The sequence below is a fragment of the Zosterops lateralis genome (assembly GCF_965231275.1).
Source record: "Zosterops lateralis genome assembly, chromosome: 3".
NCBI lineage: Eukaryota > Metazoa > Chordata > Aves > Passeriformes > Zosteropidae > Zosterops > Zosterops lateralis.
Genome location: NC_139764.1, coordinates 49,916,224 through 49,940,790, shown reverse-complemented (window position 1 = coordinate 49,940,790; position 24,567 = coordinate 49,916,224). Strand labels below are relative to the sequence as shown.

The 24,567-nt window shown below is 38.1% G+C and overlaps 1 protein-coding gene across 1 annotated transcript in view; it reads right to left on the bottom strand.

Moving 5' to 3' along the window:
- ARFGEF3 (ARFGEF family member 3) overlaps positions 1 to 24,567 on the bottom strand; it is a gene marked incomplete at its 5' end in the record, with an annotated part of 85,933 nt that overhangs the window by 44,607 nt on the left and 16,759 nt on the right. The window contains 6 exons of the mRNA XM_083856873.1: positions 1,702 to 1,806; positions 3,667 to 3,745; positions 4,711 to 4,753; positions 6,233 to 6,355; positions 7,984 to 8,115; positions 10,772 to 10,840. Coding sequence (XP_083712999.1) covers positions 1,702 to 1,806; positions 3,667 to 3,745; positions 4,711 to 4,753; positions 6,233 to 6,355; positions 7,984 to 8,115; positions 10,772 to 10,840 — 551 coding nt within the window. The remainder of the gene's footprint in view (positions 1 to 1,701; positions 1,807 to 3,666; positions 3,746 to 4,710; positions 4,754 to 6,232; positions 6,356 to 7,983; positions 8,116 to 10,771; positions 10,841 to 24,567) is intronic.

Sequence of the window (24,567 nt, the reverse complement as noted above, 5' to 3'; positions counted from 1 at the left end):
TAGGACATCAGATAATAACTTTGAATCTGCTTATTCCATTTATTTCTCCAGTCAAGAACATTTCAAAACATAACAACTCACTGCTAAAGAAACATGCCTGCCTCGAAGCAGGCATAATCACAGTTTGCACAGCAATATATTCCCCACACATCTTAGTCCTATCAAAGTGTTTCTGTATCAAACTGTGGAGATAAATCTTCTCTGTCTGCTCCCTTCTTCATCTTCTTTGGGAACTGACTACAAAGTGCCTGTCAGAGGGACAGCTGTGTGCGTACAGGCAACAGCTCCTTAAAGAGTAATGACAGCTACCACTTTGGATCACAACCTCACCAGACAGGTAATGTATTAGCGTGTACAAAATGTTGAAAACAATGTTTGCAATTTAAACTGCTTCATATCTTCCTAGTGTTTGGGGTTTTTTTCCTCCCACTTAAGCAAGTAGCTGAAGCATGCATGTTCATTCCTTGGCAGCAGTGCAGGTTAAGAACTCCCACCCCACATGGCTTGCCCTCATGGTGCACAGTTACAGATACAAACACCTGTAGATCTGCAGCATAAACTGGGTCATCAAAAGGATGTAAATTGAAAATAAGGAAGTGTTTTCTTTTAACTGAGATAATTTCAGTGACCTTGCTCATAGGATGGCCCCACAGTCTATCACACAAGCATGAACAAAGAGTTGTGTGAAATTTTAAGGCAGAAACTTCTGAAGTGAATCTGCCATGAGAGAGAGAGTTCTGCTCTTATGTTAGACCTCCAAGAGGCATCAGCACCGGGTCCCTGTGCAACACGGCCAAGTACCAGTCTGAAGACCTCCCAGTCTTACAGCCACTGATGTTCCTGGGACAGCAGAGGGAGTTATGGGTGCCTCCATGTTCCATCTTTAGAATGAGACCCAAGTCAAACACTTCAGTTTCAAAAATTACAGAGTAAAAGCAAAAGAAACACACTTGTCATTAACAGCCACATATATCTTTCCTTAATACAATCACCTAACAAGGTCAAAAGATGGGCACAGACTGCAAGGAACTGCATATTAGTCACATTCTTGCTTTATTACTATGACTCAATTATCCACAAGCTATAAGAACCCCATTATTTCAATCACAAGGAAAGAAGAATTATTTCAGGTGCTTTGAGGTGAGGGTATCAAACAATCTAGAGGTAGATATGAACACTAAAGATATCAAGCTTTCCTGGTGAAGTGTATTAAAAAGGAGAGTTTCTTGATAAAATAGAAGCACCTTTAAGACTATTTAGCCTCAAACCTTATACAACAATGCAGGTCATAATAAGCATTTCTGGTCACCAGCACACATTTGACATTAATTTTGCTTATCTTCCTGTATTATTGTATCGGAACATTAAGAATCTCAACAGTACTCTCCTACAACAAGCAGAGCATCTCTGTGTTTCATGCCACACATAAATCGAAACTATTACAGAAAGCATAACAAATTTTCTGTTCTGGATAAATCCATTAGATCTCATTAGAGTGATCATTCACTACTGGGATTTAATGTGGTAGCTGAGCAGGTGATCCTAACTAATTTTTATGAGGCACAGAGAGAACTGATAGGTTAACAGCAAGCTTTGCTCACACCTGGAGACTTTTACAGGGTTTTTTTTGCAAGGCTGGGGGCAGCAGGTCCTTTTACATTTACAAACTGATTATTTGCATTTGTCTTCAGATGTACTCACCATATTAGATCAGTGAATCCTTTGTGCTGGTGCATGCTGGGGGAGGAGCTATTCAGCATGGAGAGGATACACTCCAAGTAAAGAAGCTGAAGTTGACGATTGTCACTGGCAAAGAAAAGATGCCATTCACATCATATTAAAACAAAGATTACTTAATTTTCTACAATAGCTACATTAGTTCACTTGAAAATTATATCATAATTCACAGCAGTGATTTATTTTGCTTCTTTCTATCCATTTACAATGGTGTGATCACCTGCATCATCCCATTTATTTTGTACTGACCACATGCAGCGATCTACTACTTAAAAAAAAATAAGTGAAGAAAGAGGAAGAATAAAATCCAAATAACTACTCAGACTCAATCTAAAATCTTAGGAAGGAGGCCTCAAACATAGGAAAAGAAGACAACAGAAGATTCTGGATTATTGGATAATTTCTTTAATTTCTTCAGGCAATCTGAAGCATGTTTAGGCTAGCTACTCTCTTCTGTTTTGTGGTTTGTTTTTTTTTCTCGGTGACAGCCACAATGGTCAAAAGTCAATGCTTACAGGCAGAAAGTCACATGATAACACAGCTACCATTCGGAGCTTTGCCAGTTACTCTGTCAGATCCATAAACTCAAAGAAAGCCTCATAAGAAAGAATATTAAAAAAACTGTGGACACCTAGAACCGATAGACTTGTAACATGCACTGTGTCTGTGCCTGCTCTTAACATTAACTGTGAGATCCAGGAGACAAAGCAAGGCTGAGGTCCACCTTTCGAAAGGAGCACTCCATGGCAAGTGGACCCACAATTTGGTTTTCACTCCTAAGGAAACCAGGATTTAATAACTTCCTTTCAGTCAGAGATGAGAGCTGGAGGGAATGCACTTTCTGATATATGATTGTAGGTCAAGGAAGCTGTAAAGAATGGATTTATCTGAATTGAAATTAAGGACTGAGAAATATCTGTTTTACTGTCACTGCCTGAGTTCCTCTTGTTCACATATATGAATTTGCATCCGAGTACAGCAATACCCGTTTCACATGCCATACAGAAAAAGCTGAATACTGAGGCTCCCAGCTAGATTTCTAACTCTGTGCTATGGAGGGTTGAAAACTGCTGGCTTCTTATATATTTTAAAGGTGATAGATTTTTCCTCACAACAGTCCACACCTATCTGGAAAGGCACATGCAATCCAGGTACAGATGCCTTGTTTCCCAACAGCTTTTCTTGCAATGTGTCTTAATGCAGATGGTCATCACCTTGCAGTTGACACTTGCATGGGCATGCACAGGGCATCCCTGCACTCTTTATTTTCCCAGATGCTGACACTGATTAAATAATGCTAAGTAAGGCACTCCTCTGTTACCCTGCTATTATTAGAGACACCTATTGGAAGAAAGTCTGCAGAAGAATTGCACAAAGATGCCTGTGCTATCTTTGCCTCTGGTAGTTTCTGAAAATTGTACAGCATATAACACAATGTACAGAAGAAACACATTTTAAAAGTTAAGATCATGCATTTTCAAGTATTCCTAAATTGGAGGAATTCTTTGATAGTACAAATTACTTTAATTGGATAAATGCTGCCTAAGGACAGATTTATTCATTCTGAATATAGTATGTGTTAGGTCTTTCCACAGCTCTTGTAATTGTTATTCTCTCTATGATGGTTCTTCCAACCAGAAAAGAAAACTTCTCCTTGGATTAGTGTTTTGCTGCTGTATGGAAGTTATCTACAGATTAGATTTACTGGAAGCTCTTTAAAGCTGAACAGTGCACAAAGAAGGCAAATTAGCTCCTAACTTTAAGCAAGGATTGAATTAATGCATCATGGACAATACTTTCTCTAGTAAACACTTCATTTAAGCACAGCTTTCCTCCGTAATTCCAGAACTACAACAGTACAATCACATGCACCAGTGAAACTCTCAATCTCCGGGTAATAAATTGAAATTATAAACTTAAATAACTCACTTTATGACAGCCTGGAGCTTCTCACAAAGCACAGTGAGGACAGATACAACATCATCGCAAAGAGACTCAGCTGAAGTACCTATAAAAAGATCACAGGCATTACATATAAGCAGCTGGATTACAACATCAATTAACTGCATGGACTTTCAGAGCTGGTTAGAGTTCTAAACAAGGAGCCAGGCTACCAAAATTCATAGAAAAGATGCAGTAGGAAAAGTCCTAGATTGTCAAGCGATTGCCACAAAATGCAAAAGCAGCAGTATTAAATCCAGAGAGAGCATTAATTGCTTACATGCATTTACAAAAGGTTAGCTGAAATCAAATTCTGATAATAAAATAAGTATACAATTAAATAATAAAAAAGACTGGGCCCAGTATTTCTACATGGCAACCAATTTCTGTATCTCTCCCTGCAGTTTCTCTCTCTTACACATTTTCTGATGTCTAAGTTCTGATCTTCTAAAAGAATGCTTGTGCTCTTCAAAGACTTTAGCCTCCATTCACACAAGTTCTCCTACAGAAATCCTGTGTGAAGGTCAAAGCCAGGGACTACTTTCTCCTACTAGAAGATTTTGAAAGTTAAGCCACAATGGGAATAGAAAAACATTCTCTTGTAAAATAATCACCTGGCAAGTAGTCATTATATAAACAATGTCTTTGGCCTGAAATGCAGTAACAATTGTTTTCAGATTCCACATCCTACTCTGTGATTTTGTCTCATTTCAGGAAGTAAAAGCACTTAGGCAAACTTTTTTCAGACCACTGAAACTCCTTAATTTCAGAAGTTAGCACCTCGAAACAATAATTTATTACTATGTTGAGTGCAATGCTGTTACCATGATCCAAATGAAGACACAACTGGAAATATCAGGAGCCAACTGGGCTGTCTCAGTTCTTACCACAGAGAGCACCAAACTATTGAGAATTTATGAAATCCTGAGGGTGCAACATCCATGACATCAAACAGCACTGTGGTGATAAAAGGAAGGTTAAGAATAAAAAAAGCTGGATTGGAAGGAGTTACTAAAAAAGTATTACAAATACCTTGACTCTTGAATTTCTGCAAGGTGTCAGGGTTTTCAACTATCTGTTGAGGAAAGCCAGAGGTGGTGTAATTAGTGCAAGGGGCAGAGGGAATGTTAGAGAAGCAATCCTTTAACAGCAGAACTTTCTTAAATTCATGTCCTCTATCTGTTTTGGTTTTTTTGTTAGGGTTTTTAAGTGAACCTTTTGCAAAACATTTTTAAAATTCCTTAAGATCTGTTTTAACAGTCATTTAGATTTAAGGAAATTGCATCTTGTTAGGTGAAAGCTTTGTAAGTCCTTAAGGGATTTCCTACACCTAAAACAAGTCAGTAATTATTAGGCATGCAAATTGCATTGAAAATAAAGAAGAGAAAACCATAGTTGAGACTTCACAAACTACTTACAAACCAAAATCAATTGAGTATTAGAGAGTTTAGAACATTGACGATGTTAATCTTACAGCACCAAGAGAAGTAATGGCAGTCGGGAAATGGAAATGACCTCTTACATCCTTTGGTTCAGCTGCAGTATAGGGTTCTTCCTATTGTGCACAACAGGATCAAGCCAAATTCTCTCAAGCATCAGTAACAAACTGCCAGGAACTAAATGCAGTTTTCATATGCTTTACCTACTGCTCAGCTAAGAAAAGAACTAACATAATTGAACTTGCAGACCCAAAATGTTTTTGTTTGTTTGTTTGTTTGGGTTTTTTTGGTAAATGTTTTGGCTAGTAAAGTGAACCTACTTAGCACCAACAGAAGACAAGTTTACTTAAGCCGATTAATTCTTTTTCCAGTTGTTCAGCAGGACAAAAGCAATCTAGTCTAGTAATCCAAAATAAAAGTGATCATCTTAACCCACAACAGATGTAAGGAAAACAATCTGTACAACTACAGTCCTTAAAATTTCCTAATAAATAGAAACTGACTTTTACAATTAGTACTTCTTTGGCAATACACTATTATACAAAGCAGTACCAACAAATGTAAGAAGCCAATGTAATTCCACATTTACCCAGAACATTTACAGTGGAAAATGCGCTGGGATGTCATTCAAAGAGCTCTCATGGATTTTAATGATGAAATAAATAAAATTATACTTATTTTTTGCTAATAAAGAAAAAAAATTCATTAACTTAAAATTATCTTCTATAAAAAGGGTAGAAGAAAAACCTCAATTACACATTCCTTAGTTGAGAATCTGTTTTCATTACATAAATATTTGTCATGCAAAAAGTTTTGGCAGAACGATTTCAATAAACCTTAGAAAAACAAGCAAACAAAATAAAAGAATGGAAAAAGCTGAGGCAGCCTGGTATCAGAACAAAGTCTCTTTTGTTAATGGAAGGGGAAAAAAAACCCCAACCAGTCAACTAGCGTTGATAATGTGAGAGCTCTGAGGCAGGCATAGTCAGAGCCCAAAAAAGCTTTTAAACAGGATTAATTGAGGAAGTGTCAAACAAAAGCCATAAGGCATTTAGAGGAACAAAACAATATGCAGCCATGGACATGGAACCATTTGTTGATGCCAGAAGGCTCACCATGTTCTCTTGCTTTTGTCGTAACTGTAAAGTCAAGTCACTCAACATTTGGCTGAGGGTTGCCCGCACAGCGGTGTTAATGCTCCGCTGGTGACAGCTAGAGACATATGTCTCAATGCAAACCTGATGAGGAAACAAGACAGCAGTACAAAGAGATCAACTCCCACTTACCAGGAACACATTTTAGGAGGATACCAAGGTCTCTCGCATGCAGATAGTCAGCCTTCCTTACCAATTCTTAATGCTTTATTAGCACATTAGAAGGTTTTAGCAGTCTTGGTTGGAAACCCAAGTAAGTAGCATCCAGAAGCAGCCTGCAATTCATCAGTCTCACAGCTGCTGGAATGGTAGGGCAAAACTGGCAGTCTCCTGTCAAACCCAAGTGATTTTGGTATTTGTCTCACTTTGTACAGAACTCATTGAATGCTGCTTTGATTGTTCATCTCTTGATACTTATTGTAACTACCTCTCTGCAAGTCTATGTCTGCAATGTAACTATCCTCCAATTCTTCAAGCCTGCTGCTTCTGAGGTACAGGTATTTGCCACTTATTCTATGATAATTATTATGTACTGTAACACATCTGAAAGCCTTTAAGGCCCTTCTTAATGCAGAAAATACAACAGCACTTTACCATAAATAACACAAACAATTGCCTTATAATAACTGGCAATCCAGCAGAGGGCTCCTCTTCTCAGAGATCCCATGGGAGCCAAGGTAGCCATAGAAGAACTCTAATGGATCATCCAGTCCCCAACTCCATGCCCAGCTGCTGGCAGTTTTCTTTCAACCTGCCCAGAGTTGTGCTTTGTTTTTCCCCCAGGTGATGTTGCACAAATGGCTGCCAAAGTGTTACACAGCTAGGATCCTTAATTACCAAGTAGATAAAAGTCTTGATGGAGCTGAGTATGTTTGTGACAGAACTGTACAACACAGTCTTCCTGAAGAAGCAGTTTTGATCCTTTGTCCTATACTAAGCTTTATTATTCACAATAACCACAAGAATCCTTCAAATCCAAACCAAGCAACCAAAAAAAAAAAAAAGAAAATTACTGTTCACATACTTCTATATTTTTCAGTTTTAGTGGTTTTATTCTGCCATTGTTTGGACATATAGTAAGAACTGTAAATATAAATTGAGCTAGCTGTGAAAAATTATGTAAAAATATAAATATGTAGTGTAAAATACAAGGAGTATACATAAATGCATCTGGTGTACAACTTTGAATGAGAAGGATATTATAGGATGTACAGTCATTTTTATAGTCCCCTAACGAGGATGAGTTCTTAAGAGGGAAAAATTAAAGTGATCTGATTACATAGTCTGATCAATACTGACATAGGCACACAAGAATCTTGATTGTTCCTAACTCCTGTCGAAATGAAACCAAGCTGTCAATAGGTCAGTGATTAAGATGTTCTTGTAAGTTGGTGTGGACCAATTCTGCCCATCATTCAACTATCACTTAAACACAAAATAACCCTAAAAGCCTGTTAATCACATACAGCCCTTCACAGAGGCCAAACCATTCCAGTGCTGCTGAGATCATTCTTTTTGAGCTGTAAGCCTTTTTTTTTTAGAGTACCTGAATTAATGAAATACCATTCTTAGAGATAGGCTGACTTTCTGAAAAGAGCATAGTTGATATCTCCTTCTCTCCCCTCCCCATGCAAGCTAATAAGCAAACAACACTGTCCACTTGAGTTGCAATCTTACAGAACGCCTGTGTTCTAAATGGCTGGGCAAGGTACCTTTTGAAAAGCCACTGATGAAGAAGCAGCAGTAAAAATGCGAGAGCTCAGGGCTCCAAAGAGCTGTGCAATGGACATTTTGATCATTTCATGCATTCGAGGACTTCCAGCTCTATGGCATGCAAAACACAACTAAGAGCAAAACACAGGAGGGTTAGCTAATGAAACACAACAGAGTTACACAAAATAAACCTCCAGAAGGCACACTGGAGCAACAAACACATGCATAAAAACAAGCAATAGCATCGACTAAATTTTCCTGCAGGTGTCTAGACAAGCATGGGAAGGTACACAAGGCAAGATTTTTAATACTACTAATCTATTTTCAATATTATTAATACTTAGGGCACAAATTATAATACTCTTCATGTTGGATGCTTCCTTAGTTTGAAGCTGATATGGTTCAGAAAGATTTCAAGTGCCATTGTTTTGATCAGGCAGTGCTAAACGGCCAGGCTGTAGCTTTGTTTGTCAGAGAGAGTCCTCAGGGAGCTCCACCAGTAATGAAGGCAGCACCTTTCCAATCCTGCAGTGGCTCTACTTGTTACAGAGTGCGGGCTAGGAAAACTAAGGGACTGACTTGGAAAGAAATGTTAAATAGCATGGGCACTGGAATAGAAAGCTCCTCTCTGCCACCTTTCCCTTAGAGCAAGTCAGAAGGTTAACCAAATGCTGAATTGAGAAATGATTTTCTGTTTCCTACTGCTTACATATTGGATAATTCAGATAAAAAGACATAGTGATGCCAGCTGTTAAAAGTCTTTGCCTTACCTAAAGCCTGGGCAGGAGGAACCTGGGGAAGCATGTATGTTACTGGTAGAATTTGCTGTTTAGAAAGATCTAGGCTATTTGGAAAAACCTGAGGCAGTATTTTCTCAAGAAGTGTGAAGAAAATAACTGTATCCCCAAACACTCCAAATAGAGGCAAGTGCAGTCTGTATTACTGCTTATTCCAATTCACTGAAGGAAAGGAGTTTTGCTTGCTTTGCTGGCACATCTCATCATGCATTAGATTATTGTTCACCATAAAAGAAAAGAACTAGCATTGTCCTAATTTCTATCAGTATACTAGCAAAGCTTTTTAAAAGCCAGATTGGCCTTCTGAGAATAAAAGTGAAGTGCAACTACCAAAACCAGCAGAGTTTCATATTAATCTGTGAAAGACAACTGCCAATTTTCAAAATGGTTTTGATGAATAAAAACCCTGTTGTTTACAGAAAGAACAGAAAGTATTATTTCTGATTATTTCTACAGTTTATAGCACATAGACCATGATTGATAGACCATTTCCCCCCAGTCTCAGGTAGTGCTCTTAAAGACTGAAAGCTGAAGGTTCAGAGTCATCAAATGCTTTTGCCAGCCAGCACTTTGTTTAATCTCAAGCTCTTTAGCTACAGCAAAGAGATGCACTAAGCTGAATTCATCGGCTTTTGCCTTGCATGTTAGGAAGTCTGTGAGAAAAGTGAGAAACACTGCACCAGGGGAAATGATGTGTATTTTTTTTTCAGTGTGTGACACTGACATAAAGAGAGTTTAGTAGAAATTAAAAAATTGTGGCTCACTTCTAGTAGCAGTTCAATTCATCCCTGCTGCAGCATTTGGAGAGCTTACAAAGACCTCCAAAAATAGCCACACCTTATGGTCTCACCTTGCACAAGAGAAACCAAAACCTAAGATGTGCTAATCTAGAGCAATTACTATCTTTTTTTTAATCTGGCATATATTACATACACCAACTATTTATGTCGTATCCTTGCCTTTTAAAGCTCTTTTTTCTTTTACAAAATGGAAGTAATTTTCTTTGGTTCCCTGTTATCCCTACAACGCCTTTCTCAGCTTCCAATGGGATAAGGCAAGGTCAGTTTTATTCTTAAACTCAGAAAATACTGTAACTTCCAGTGAAAGTAAGCTATTTTCACATGGGATTTTTGTTTTTTACAAAAGCTCCCACCTCAAATACCAAAAACTGAGAAGGAACATGTCTCTAAATGTCTACAGACACTTGGGAGTGTAGGACATGTGACATTTACATTCCTTCATGGACACTAGCTCTGCTCATACCACATTAACAATGTAATTTTAGAATAGATCCTGCACACAGCAGTGTGTGTTGCACAGGAGGATTAAGTGTTCCTGTGCATCTTCTCTAACCTGAACAAACAGCCCATGGCTTGCAACACACTGTTCTAAAAATATCACCCACCTACAAAGGCTCACTTATTATGCCTGCAGGTATGTTTTTCTACAACCAAAGCTCCTTTACAATTTAATTCAGACAAAAATCTAATGGAATAAAGGGAGTAGAGTGACTAACAACCCAATGAATCTAGAGGCATTATAAATAGTTTACTTGGATGTGTCAAGAAAGAGATACACACAAGGAATATTGAAGCACTTGTGCTAACATGGCACACTATGGCTTATAGATTCCCTTGAGGAAACTTCATTAGTGTTAGAGTTGCAGCCAGTAAGAAATCAGCACAGTGCTGTTTTATGAAGAACTCAAGAAAAATTTTCTATTGCAAAAAGCAAAATAAATATGAGAAGTAGTAAGTGTGCAATGCTGTAATATACAATTATCAGTCAACTTCCAAGACTGCCTTCCCATGCAAGCCCAAACCTGCCCAACTTGCAACTATTTTTTCACATTAGACATAAGGTAATACCAGTCCTAGAGATGGTAGGCGTGTTTTAGACTGGATCAGTTTCAGGTTACATGTGAAAGACACACTCTAGGTAGTAGGGAAAGGTTAAGTGACACAAGCTGTGGTATAACAGAGGCACTTACCTCAGCAATCTTCAACACTGAACTCCCATTCAGCTCAAAGGTGGAGGTATATGTTATACAGAGCAAGACCTTGCATCAAAAGAGAGGAAATGAAAAAAATTAAGTTTCAGCCATTATTGACTCTCTTTCCCACCCATGTGCTTCTACCCACAACTCCTTCCAATTCTGAGAACAGCATCAGAAGCTTCTTAGCACTGTGTATTATTGGGACAGAGGAGATCCTCCTGAGAAGCTCCATCTGTTGGCCCCAGAGGCACTACCCAGTGCATTATTTATTGCCATTATTTATTGGTCTCCTACACAGGACCACCTAAAGGAAGACAATCCAGTGATCAACTCTGGCCTTGGACCCCTATTCATAATTTTAACCACAAGCTTTGCATGATTTATAACCTGTCCTTCCATTCATGTCTATCAATATCACAAAAAGAGGAAGGAAAAATGCATACAATGCATGTTATTACTTAAGTGGCACAGATACACAAGTATTATGTGAAGCAAGCCATTAATTACTGCCTGACGATTTCCCAGAACAGTGTATTTCCAGTAAGTGTATTATAGTCACTTGATAATGAGTAGCTAAAAAACAAATCCATAAGCCTGAATTCATGAAGGGAGGCTTGTCCTGTCCTGAATTCAGCAGGAGGAGTAAGACACTAAAAAAACCAATTAAACATCTTGCTTTGAAGAGAAGGAGAGTAAGAATGTGATGTGAACCACCAGGGTAAATGGGTGAGTGATGCAATGTGGTGCTGTGGTGTGATGCCTTTTGTGTCTGGAGATGTCTTCCCTCTCTCCTGTCTTCCTTTCCAATCTCTCCTGCCTCACAGAAGACAGAGTCTCAGCTACTGTTCTCTCTCCTTCAAAGCATAAAATTCCTCCAGTACCAGAATTTATATTTGGCTTAGTCTGAAATAGTATGAGTTTCTTGGGATAAGTGTACCAGCAAATATCAATCCCATTAACACTAATGCATTGGTCTCTACAACTTCTCAGCTCCACTCAGAACTATTGTTCTCTGCTTCACAAGGAAGTTTGGGACATCAGATAAGTCAACACTACTGGTTGTTAGCTAGAAGCAAAGTACAGAGGAGTCTACGCACAGGTGAGTGTGACATTTTCCTGAAGGAGGGCATAAATAATATGTTTTGCATTTTGAGAGTCATACTGCAAAGTTTCTATACACTGAAATGCACTGCACCTTTACAAGTGTTTTTCTTAGCAGAAAACCTGTATTACACTACAGGATGTCACACCTTACTCCAAGGTGGTAGGGTTTTCTGTTTGTTTGTTTGCACTTATGTTTTGTAAATAAAACACCAATAAGGAGCTCGATCCTGTTCTTACAGAAGATGATTTTACTCCAAAAAGAGTTCCAAGGAAACCATTGTATAATGGCAATTTTACAGTTTTCTGTATATGTTATCTTGACTTAACTCTGAGTCCTTCATAAACAGAAGATGAATAATGTGGATAAACACTAGAGGTAGTGACAGCAAAAAAGGGCACTCTACTCTTACAAGTGACAATGGTCTTGCACTAGAAACTTTTTTTAGGTATTTAGCATTTATCTTTGGAGCAAAGCGAAGTTTCTGAGCCAAATTCCTTCTTCATGGTTTCTCTATGCTTTGAAATGGACAAAATAGATTTTCTTAAAAGTGTTACACAGCCCACCCTAATATTACAAGGAGAGATACAAGCTACTGAACACTTGAACTTGCCAGAGAAAGCAATCGAATTCTAACCAAAACAACTAAGAATGTTATACTTTGCATTTCTTGATAAGAACTCCACAAGTTTCTCTGCAATCCATAACATTTACTGGTACATGCACAAGTGCCAGTGAGAAGGAACTGTGGTACTTCTCTTTCTGTCCTCAGAGCAAATTCTATACAACAACAGAAAAGTAAACAGTCAATTATAAAAACTCTCAATAATCTCATTTGGGTAATAAGTACATAAGTTATAAGGGCCATTATTTCCATTTGCTGCTCAGTCCATATGTGCAAAATTTAAAGCTTTGAAGCTAAACAATTTTGTTTAGCACTAACTGGATTCTTAACTACTGGCCAGCCTCACAGTCAATTGTGGGGCCTCAATTTCTCAACTATTAATTACCCTGAAATTTTTATTGACGTTTCTAATAGCTGTGAGAGCTCAGCAGCTGACTAAAAATTTATATTCAGTACTTAAGGAAAAACTGATTTGTGCCCTCCAGACACTACTGTGTAAAACACAGATGGACAACACAGTTCCTAAACCCAGAGATAGACAAGCACTACCTCCCACTGACAAATCTCTTCTTATCACACTAAGAACCACGATGGACATCCATGACTAATCCTATTCAGTGGTTTGTGTGTCCTGATTTTCCCTACTTGTAAAACCTTATTTACTTCATGTAATTTTCTGCTCTGTTGTCTCATCTTGGCTTTGTAGGATGTTTTACTATCGAATGCTTTCCACAGATCAAAACCTGGATGCCAACACACTACAATTCATGGAAGGACACACCAGTTCAGGCATTCTTTTAAGCCTTTGCACTTCAAAATCTCTTTCTTCTCTCTCTTTTTTTTTTTTTTTTAATTTCTATCTTTTATAGACCTGAACTGTGAAAAGTTAGCGCATATGTATATATTCCTTTCTATAACAAATGCCAAAAACCTGCATGTAACATGTGAATGATAGAAACATCAGAGATAAAGCTCAGTAAGGAAGTGATGATCAAAACTTTGCTATGAAGCAGAAAAGCATTTCAGCAAAAAGACTACTAAGTTTTGACTGCTACTCTTTGTGAAAATAAGATCTAGGAACCCACTAGCTGGAGAAAGGGCGTACGAGCTGATGCAATCAAATGACAGAAGCACAAGTTATCAGCCAGTATATTCTTGGCTTTACTCCACTGCTACCACTTTCCCTCACAAATCATTTGTAAGTTCTGAAACACTGTCTCTGACCAATACACAAGACTGCTCTCAGCTATGATTTCCATCAGTGCTGCTGCAGGGCTCATTTATAGTCTTGGCAATGATCCAAACACTTAACTCGCATGTTTTCCCCTTTATGTGGAACAAACAGGAAGACAGCAGGCTCCTCTTTTAAATTACTGGATGAAAAATGGGACTAAAACCAACCAAACAAAACCGAACTTAATCATTCAGATCCACTAAAAACACTGAGTCTCCAGACAGGATATCCCCATAGATTGCCTAACTACTCTTGACACTTACTCAAACAATCTGCATTTAAAAAAGTTAAAGAAAAGAAAGATAGAGGCTTTCTTGGGCAATGACATGTTTTTGCAACCACAGGTATGGAAAGCAAAACTACAATGCAGTTCCCAATAACTAGAAAACAATTCCAGTAAAAAATGAAATAAAATTGAAAATGAGTTTTTACTCTTTTACTCTAAACCACATTTTGTTTCTTTTTAAGAAGGAACTTACATGACTGTAGAGATAGTTTCAAAGTCACACAACTTCCAGGATTTTCAAATTGGCTTGCATTATCTTGCAAGTTTCCAATGAGATCACATTTCCATAAATGGTTTACTCATAATGAAAGTATTTATTTTAATTACTGTTGAAGCTCTGACTCTCATGGAACAAGAAATATAATTCCTACTCCCTGGAGTCCCAGGATACAGTCCCAAATGTAGTATAAGAGCACACACGTGTAGCTTTCACAATAAGTAGAAACAAAACCAAAAAACTCTGCTTCTGATGCCACAATGAAGGTCACTTGAAACAAAATGTACAGGATTTGAAGTGCAATGCAATTAAACTGACATTGCTATGTCTATCTGTCCTGTGCCACACGCTCTAGGATGACCCTGCTTGGGCAGGGAGATTGAACCAGATGACCACTGTAGTCCCTTACAACCTCACCTATTCTGTGATTCTGTGTGATTCCATACTTTAAGAGAGAGTATTCCAAGCCAGAACAATCGTCTAGTGGAAGATGTCCTTGTCCATGGCAGGGGCATTGGAACTAGATAAACTTTAAAGTTCCTTTCAACCCAAGCCATTCTGTGAACTCTTGAAGAGGAAAAAAGTGGGAATGTTTTTAGATTGTAAGGCTGCATAGCATTGCTAACCAAGTTCCTTAAGTGTTTAGTACATATCTGTAGTACAAAGCAATTCTCATACTGAAGAGCTTATGGTGGAAGCACGTGAAATAAACACAGTGTGTAAGAAAGCAAGCAGTACCCCCAAGAAAGAGAGAAAGTGTTCAAAACTTTACAATCTACAAAGAAAACAATTTTGCAACCATCTCTAATCCCTTTGCAGGATTTTTAAGAGAAGCTTTTCCTGACTTACTTTACTTGCAGGCTTGTACACTTGGATACAATGTGTGTCAGATCATTCTCAAATCCTGCCCCTTGGAGGAAAATCCTGACAGGAAGGACAGCCCTTAACCTCATTCGGTAGTTTGACATCTAAAGTCATCCAGTATTTCTGCAAAACAGTTTGGACAGGAGGTGTCCTCCTATTTGTCAGAATAACTGCTAACCTGCTCATGTCACACTCTCAGGCCTTGAAGGAAAACAAGGGCAAGACAAACAAAGTGCATTAATGAAGTCATGTGCACTGTGTCACCATGTGTCACTGTACCAAACAGCAGATTTTAATTATGGAGAGAGAGGAGAGTGTGTCTGCTATGAATTAGTAAACCCATAAATGCTGCTCAGCATTATGAATGCATCAGCGTTTCAGACACAAGGAATGTATCTGGTACAGGAGAACCTCACACATCATCAGTAACGACGTGCTGAGTGCTCTGAGAAGACAATGCCCATTTAGTTCACTGGATTAAAATGGAACTGATGCTGAACACTATTTATGGTGGTATGAAACCAAGTGAAACTTCTTATTATGTAGTACAGTTGCAGAAGTGAAAGAAATTATTCAAATCTTAAAAGATACTTAACAGTTTTTGTCAACACTCTGACAGGGGCTTTTATCTTCAGAATTTCAACAATTAAAGGCAGGGAAAAACAAAGAAACAGGCTGACTAGCAGTACTAGGATAACACTTCCCCCTTCACAGGTTACATCCTATTTAGGTATACTGCATTACTTTATAATACACGCATTATAATATACAAATCTGAGTAAAACAAAAGTGAAAAAGGACAAATACCAAACTGGAAAATACCAACAAAAAGCTTAAAGAGTTCTCAAATAAAAATGAAGTTTCATGCATCAATTACCAAAATTATTCATAAGGATGCCAACATATGGATGTAAGTAGAGCCAGAGCTGTTAAAAAAGAACTGGTGCCTCCCCTTCGTGGAAAATTCTGACATTCATTCTTGACAAGAGAATTTTCCGGGCAGGGGAGAGGGAAGATAACTCACTTGCTCTCAGATAATGTGAAACTGTAACAGGGAAATGTTCTGCATGGCAATATACTTTACAACAGCTGATTTAAAATTACTCTTTTAAGTCCCTAGATTAATTGGCAAGAAGCTAGCCTGAAGACAACCTAAGAAGTGGTGGCCCACAAGCTGTCTGGCCGGCCAGAGGATTTTACCTAATCCCAGACCATATCCTGACCTGCGTTCAGGAAAATGATATTAAAAAGCCAGATAAACTGGTTTTGTGGTTGCATCACCAACCACTATGTCACATGGTTTCTGTATCTTTTTCCTCTCTCACAAGAGACATGAGGAGCTCCAAGGGTAGAGGGCCCAAGGAGCTGGCTGGCATTTTCAGAACAGCATGTTGGGACACAAGTTCTCTCCTCAGCTGCCCCAGGACCAGATGGTGCTAACAGCTATAGTTGCAGCAGCCTTAATCATGGGATGCTCATAAGCAGAGAAGGTCTAAACTGGGTGCATCTGTTCACAGCTCTGGCACATCTGCAGTGTGAGTGAAATTGCATGCAAAAGCTATGGCAAGTGACCCTTTCATGTCACTGTTGTGTGGCCACTTTGGCTGGCAGAACTTGGCACTGTCACCAACAGTAAGCATTAATGTCTGGCAGGAGGCAAAAGACTAAAAAGCCATATGTGAAAGTCAAAGGATTTCTATATTTGGGGTTCTGATCAAATAATGTCTTTGCAATTCATTTTCTTATTGGTTAAGTGAACTCCAGATTCTTGGTATGCATGTCAGACTAAAAAAACTCTGAGAACTTGTACTTCCACACTGAATAGGTGTGAAATTACACTTTACAGAGCTAGGGACTCTTGCTACTTTTTGGTCGATGCCAATCATTTTGATTGTGCCACACCAAATGTTACAGTTCCAATGTGACAGAACGAGCATGTTTTCTATCTGAAAACACCTTTTCACAGCTCTGAGACAGCTAAAATTTTTGCACTAGGATTTCTTCAGGCAAGAAACTAAGCCTACTTTTCTGTCCTGCAAATCTTTTAAGCTGACCAACCCTCTGCTTAGATTTTCGAAATTACACATCTGACCAAACCCACAGAGGTTGTTCAGGAATAGAATTCAAGCACAAAAAAGTAGTGAAGAAAAGCCACAGATCCTGGAAAGAGGTTTGATTATTGAGATACTGCGTTCACTACTGACTGGTTTAGGCAGCTAACATCCAGCATCCATTTGGCCACATTCAGGCCATTACCACTGTCATTCTTTTGGATTCCTTAAGGAGAAAGCTCTGCTATTTAATTCAAGACTGGTTTTGGCTACAATGACCAGGCATCTAAGAACCAGAGGAGTTCTTTAATCACAGTACTAGGCACTTACCATAGTTCTAATTAACTCAGGAAAGGATAAGCTTATCTTGAAGCACACAAGGTAGGTCATTCAATCCATTGGAATTAACCTGGTTACTCATAACTGAGCACATGAATAAAATGGCTTTTAAAAATAACCAGAAAGAAGTAAAATGAGACAAGCAAACCCAAGAGGGTCTCGATTTGTAGTTGGCCTACATTACAAAAATTTAACTTATGAAAAGGCTAAGCACTAAGAACTCTATATAGCTTTCTCAGCAGGACTGATCTTAGAAAAAAAAAATCTTATTTGCATGATACTCTGCAAGTCTTTACAGAATCCCCTCTTTAACAGATGAAATGCTAATACACCTCTGAATTATGGATTGGACAAAAGGGACTTATTGCTTATGACAGCTCCTATCAGGCACCACTGTTACAAGAACTACCTTCAGGCAAATCTTTCTTCTACAAATTTTCAGCATTTTAATTTTTTTCTCTTTAATAGGAATTTTAAGCCAGTTCTGAATTAAAGCCTACAACTGAAGTTGCATAATTGTTTTTATTTTTATTTTATTCAAAGCATAGTCTGTCTCTGCTCAGAAGATGACTGGACTGCAATTTACATTGCAAGGGATATTGAAAAATGTATGCAACAATGCAGTGCAAAAATATAATGAGAGGAAAAAACAGTCTCTTGTTCCCAAATTCCATATTAATTAAAATGCATAGATAAACAGCAAGTACCAACAATCGGGTTGCTGTTTCTCATCCTGATAATGACAGTCTCTCCTCTTCATCACCACTGAGAAGTTATATTTTTACTGCTGCGCCAATGAATTCTTCTTTTTAATAGGCACTGATCACTGTCTTTATTTCTATATAGAACTATTATATATGCTGTGCCTCAAAGAGGCAGGGAATAATATAGTTTACACATACCTTTAAATGCAAGTTGTTTTAGTCCTCCATTTGATTTTACAGTTCAAGACAAAGCAGAACAGTTGTAAATTATATTCCACTAAGCATAAACACATTGTATGTGGAAAAATAGATTTCATAAACATTAATCTTAAAACAATGAGAAGATATATATCTGAGAGAGCTCATGAGTGATTATCTCATTTATTAATATTCAAGAAAATGGTGTAGAATATAATCATCCACAGAGACTGTGATTGTACAGTTGTGTTATGTCAATATTTTGGATCAAACACTTCAGAGACCCTTTTCAAATACATGAGTTGTTCTCTGTCTTGGAGGACCAAAGACCTGCTCAACAGCAACAAAGTTCCTGACAAGTTTTCTGAAATAATTAACCGTAAGTTTTGCTTAGTTGGTCAAGCACAGCCCAGCTTCATTCAATATTTGCACTAGATCAGGACTACCTCCCTGAACCTGTAACAATATGGTGGTACAGACCCTCAAACAGGTCAACTATAATTGTTATAAAAACTAAAGCAAAAAAAAAAAATTGTCGCTAAACTTTCTCCCCAATTCCTTGTAGACTTTCAATAGTGACCTTCTCAAGTGACTAATTTGACACTGTAACTGGAGCCCTAACAATTTAATTAGTTACTACAGATTGCAAATTAATAAAAACTAGGAGATGACTCTTAGCACTCAAAGAATCACTTTGCACCTTTAAAGCCTTACGGTAGCAATCTTGGAAAGAACAGTTAATACCCAACCTAAAGACAATCTGTCCTTACACAAACAGTTTTACCACAGAACTCTAAGTCAGATCTCAGTTCTGAATATATCCAAAATGAAAACTGAAATCACAAAAAGAGCTGTTTAGTATTATTACTGGAGAGTTCCCAAATGCTGTATTAATGGATCAGTGAAAAGACAAAGAGAAGAGATTGCCTTGACACAGCAGATTTAGCAAGGGTTCATTAAACGTCATTCACAGATGAAAAAGACGTCTGGCTGACTCCTCACTGAAAGCCTACAGAAGAAAAATCATAAAAAATTTGCCCATCAACAAGAAAAACACCTAATCCACAAATAAATGCAAGCTGGAATTACCGGAAATGAACTAATCTTTCCTAAATGAAACTGCTGTTCACTATGGGTAATAGGTAAATAATGGAAACTAGAAGAGTCTTCCCTCTAAAGCTGCTTTGGAAGACTATTTTTGGGTTTCAAAGCAATCCTCAAGTCTATTCAAAAACCAGCACAACTAAGGTAACTGCAACTCAACTGTGTGAAGTCTTCTCAGATGTAAGAAGAAATAAAGCTTGGAATCTTCACTGACAGAAACACAGTACATATTCATAATGTGTCCGGTGTATCACCATTAATTAGAACAGTGAAATAAAGAAAAAGTATTTGGAAAAACATCAAATCTAAAAACTTGAGTTCATTTCACAAGAGGTCATTATTCTCTTCTTGCTTGAAAATTTCTGTCCTGCAAGCTCTAAATTTCCTGGGAAATCTGAACACAGACTGAACTGAAATGCACTGAATTACAGGACAAGGCTGTCTCTGTGACTGAAGAAAACAAAAAAATGCAGTAGAAAGAGAAATTTTACATGATCAATCACACCTTTGTCTTAAGAGCAACTTTCTTACTTCAGTACCCATTACATTAGTGTATCTTGTTTATCTGGAGAACTTGTTTCTGTGTGAGGACTCATGTAGTAATTTGCAATTCTTCATGAAACATTTTTTGTTGTTATCTGAGAATAATGTTATCACAGTCAGATAAAAGTATGGCATTATTAAGAAGGTGGTCAACTCATAAATGAAAGTGACTAAAAAATGCATGAGAATAAAAGAAAAAGAAAAAAAAAAGAAGAAGAAGAAAAACACCCCAAGTGTCCCTGCTGTTTAGTATTCCTTCCATACTTCCAACTTCCTCAATATTTGGTTTCAGCTGCTTGGGTGCCACAGTTACACTCAAAGCCTAGATGTAGTTCTTCCAGGAGCCTTTCCTGGAGGGACAGCATTTTAGGGTCAGGACTAGTGATGAAAAATTACCAAAAACCAAAGAGAGAAAGTAAATATCACAGAATTGCTGAGGTTTGAAGTGATTGCAATCCAGAGGTTCAGCTATAGATAGATTCCCCGGTTCCTTTTCCACTGCTGATCTGACAATATTTGACAGTGCTTTTGTCAATACTATATGTATTCCTCCAAGCAAAGGTGTAATTTTACAAAGTAGAAGTACTTCAGCCATTTTAAAAACATCTGAAGCCAGAATTTAAAAGTATCAAGCCAGGAGGAAAAAAAAAAATCAGGATCCCCTGATTCCACAAATGAACTCAAAAGTGAGTATTAATTTTTACTCCAGAATATGTCTCCTTTCTGCTGCAGACTATCTGTAGCTTGTTAGTCTAGCACTTAACACCAACAAAATGTCCCCACTCCTCAATGTGAGATACACCCTTGCATTTCACTCAATTATAACATAGCACCACATCACACAACAAAATTTTTCCCACTTCTGGGCCAGCCCCACTGCATGATTGTGTTCATCCAAGGAAAGTGCTAAATTACTGTCCAGCTGATTTTTTCTATGCATCTGCAGCTGCAGAAATAGAGCAGTGAATCACCTTGGTATCTCACTGATAAAACATCGCATTTGATTAGTGAATATATCTCTTCCCTCCTACATGAATATTCTATAGAAAATACAAAAGTGTAAATATTTAATTATTCCATTTGAAACTGAAATTATTGATGTATAACAAAACCATCAGCAAGGTACTGTATGATTGTGTGATTTTTTGCTTTTGACTGATACAGCCAGTTGAACATAGTAAAACACAAGCTGGTAACACAGAAGGCTTTACAGTCTTATAGCAACAAGGATGACAATAGCAAAGATGAATACTAAAGTAGCCTTGTGTCAGATACACTATTCCCTCTAGTCACACTTTCTGAATTATCTGGTTCCTTGGTATCTTTTAATATAAATTAAAGCACCTAAATAACCTCACTTTAGTCCCTGCTGTGAAAATACCAGTGAATCTCTACCATAAAATACATCAGAGATAAAGACAATACACGGAATGGGCAGTAATTGAGATATTCTAAAGAAATACTTGGCTTAGCAGTTAAATAACATACAAGTCTGAACGCAAAATTTATCCGCCCAGACAGCTTGCTTTGATATGTGGGAAATCAAATCCAGTTAGTAGACCTGTGTTTGTTATTCATGTCCATTCATGTCAAAGAGAAACCACAGCCTTTCCCCGTTCCTCACTGAAAAGACGACTGCCTTTTTTGGGCATAAAAGTGCTGTTGGTGTAAGAATTACCCAGTGCTTAGCAATTATAAGGGTGTCCTGCAAGAAAAATAAACAAGGACTTCAGAGTATCACTTCTATTCTGGAAATTCAATGGAGAAATTTCCCCATATAACCACTCTACATGAAAAACCTAAATAGAAAGGCACAATCCCCAACTGGTATTCAGAAGAAGCAGTCAGTCAAGCCAAGTTTATGCAAAGGTAAGAGGTACCTCAGCTAGCACAGAATAGAGAGATAATGTGAGAGGGGAAGGCTTTGAGTTCATCTTGACAGTTGCATTTGGGCAGTATAAATCTTCCCTGGCTGCCCAGGATGCACTCCTGCACAGTCCTCAGCCCTGGCCTTTAAGTCTGAATGCTATCAGAGTGCTGGTTTTGTGATCCTTCAATCTAGCAATCCTCAGAGCATTCCATGACACTCACCCTTAAAAATCATGAGGATTTGGTACCTAGCCACAAATTAGTCAAAGCCCTTCCATTTTTACAACAGAGGCCCCATTTGTTTGCTTTTCTCAGTTCCAGAAGAGATCCAGGTTGTGGAAGTCAGGCTGGCTGGGATAGACAGTGGGCTAGCCTCAACTGGTCATGCAGGAGACATCAACTTAAGGCCGTGGGAAGCAGGATGTTGAGAGAGAAAACATCTAGCTAGGTTTTGGTGAGAAGAACAGGATTATGGGAGTAGTCATGTTGATTAGGTGATTCCATGTTAGGCAATGTTTCTCGTTCTTGTCTATTACTGGTTTGTAACACTTGCTATATAAGGTTATTTTTGAGTTCACATTGATGATTGGTTCCCTGCCCTCAGATGTAACCTTATATATGGTTAAGCTTACCCTATTGTTATGTCTTTGGAGATTGTCCTCTATGGCCTTTATTGTTTAGCTCATTATTAAAGTTTACTTTTCCAGGCTACTCCATCGTTCCCATCTCTTTTTCATTTGCCACCCCCAGCTGGTGGTTCTGAGGTCGCGACACCGACGTGACACCAGCTAGCACTCCTCTCCATTTATTTACAGCAACCATTACGGCTACTCATACCATTCCTGTCTAAGGAAAGCCCTTCACAATACTTGACATGCTCCAAAAGTCTGTGAAGCAAGGCAACTAATTGCCCTTGCACCTCTTTCCTGTGTTCTTCCTTTCATTGCCAATTCCAACATGCAGTCATCTGAATGTAAAAAGCATCAGAATTACAGAATGCTATCCTCAGCTAATCAGATCCCTTCACACTTCCATGTGTAATACATAAATAATCCAAGACATTTTCTTTTGATAGTATGTGAAGTATAAATTTCTGGTACACTCTTACTGGGAACAGCAGGAGATACTTTGGATAGAAATTAAAAAAACCCCAAACACATGTAGGTGATTTAGGAGCTTACATGCCAGCAACTTACTGTGAATTCTGTACTCCTGCATGTCTACTTTCACACTGATTTTACTTGACTAAAAGCTTTTGTGTAATCTTTGGTGGTTACATTCTTAATACCTGTGAGACTGGTGCAACTGTGCAGTGAGTCACAAAGAACCAGGCTGCCACCACAGATGATAGTTTTACACAAACCTGCTCACACTCGTGTGTAATACCTATCTGCACTAGATAAAGATGTATTTTATCTCCTCCAGATGGAATAACACAGTCTAATACACAATCATAAGCTGTCTTGAGGACACATTTTAGCAGATTCAGGGACATAAACACATTGCTGAGACCAGCTGCTAGAAATCTCCCTCTTCCCCCTGCAAGGGCTTTAGCCAACCATCAGGCCTGGGTTGCCTAACAACATTTTTAAGTGTCCCAATGGCATCTGCAGCCTTCAAGTTACAGTCTAGAGAGTTGTATGCTTGATTTGACTGTCAGGCAAGACTCAGATCTAATGCATCTGAGTTTTAACTGTCCTGATAACAATATGTTTTGGCCCTCTGGTCTCTTGAAATATTTAAGTCAAAATAGAACTTTGCTTTGTTCTCAGAATGTAAAGTAGATGTTGTAGCCTGATTTTTACCATACATGCATTTTGCTCAGAAAAGGAGTCACACATCAAAATTTCACTCAGTGAAATTAAAACTACGTTCTCTTTTCTCTTTTGCACTTAAACTGGAACTGAACACGTTTTTCTAATTAAAAAAAAAAAAAAAAGCATACATAAATACAAGGTTTTGGCTTGGTTTTTCTGTGGTTTGATGTTTTGAAATTATTTTTGCTTCTCACATGTCAAGACAACTTGAGAAGATATTTACTCAGAACTGTAGCAAAATACAGTGTTCACATTCTTCTTAGTGTGGAGGCTTTGCCTCGCAGATGTACATTAAGGCTTTCAAAGAAACTGTGCATGCAGATTCTGAATCTGTAACACCCAAGAATGTAAAAAAAGCAACTTGCAAAAAATCACTGCATTCCAAGAGGGACCTGTTGGTTCAGTATTGCAAGTACTTAATTCTTCCCCTTTCCCTCTGTAGAGACAAAAGAGGCAGGAAGGAGGTGTGCTGGGTTAGGAATGCAGATCAAGGTGTCATCAGTCAAGCCTCGGGCAGAAGCCTGCTGCCATAAAACAGGTAACAGTCCACACAAATACTATTCTCTTTTTTTGTTGCTAGGTTCACCCCTCTGCATATTCTGACACTGTGTGCATATTCCACCTCCAGTGGTAAAGAGTACAGCTCACAGACTGCAGTTTCAGAGTGGATAACATATACTTATTAGATTCAAAATGTCACACGGAAGGAACAAATTAATTAATCTATGCATTTTGAAATAAAGGATGGTCAAGGAATAGATCCAAATATATCAATCAGCACTAGGTATAATGAACACGCAAAAAGGACCACCAGGTTTGTTCCAAAATGGTTTCAGC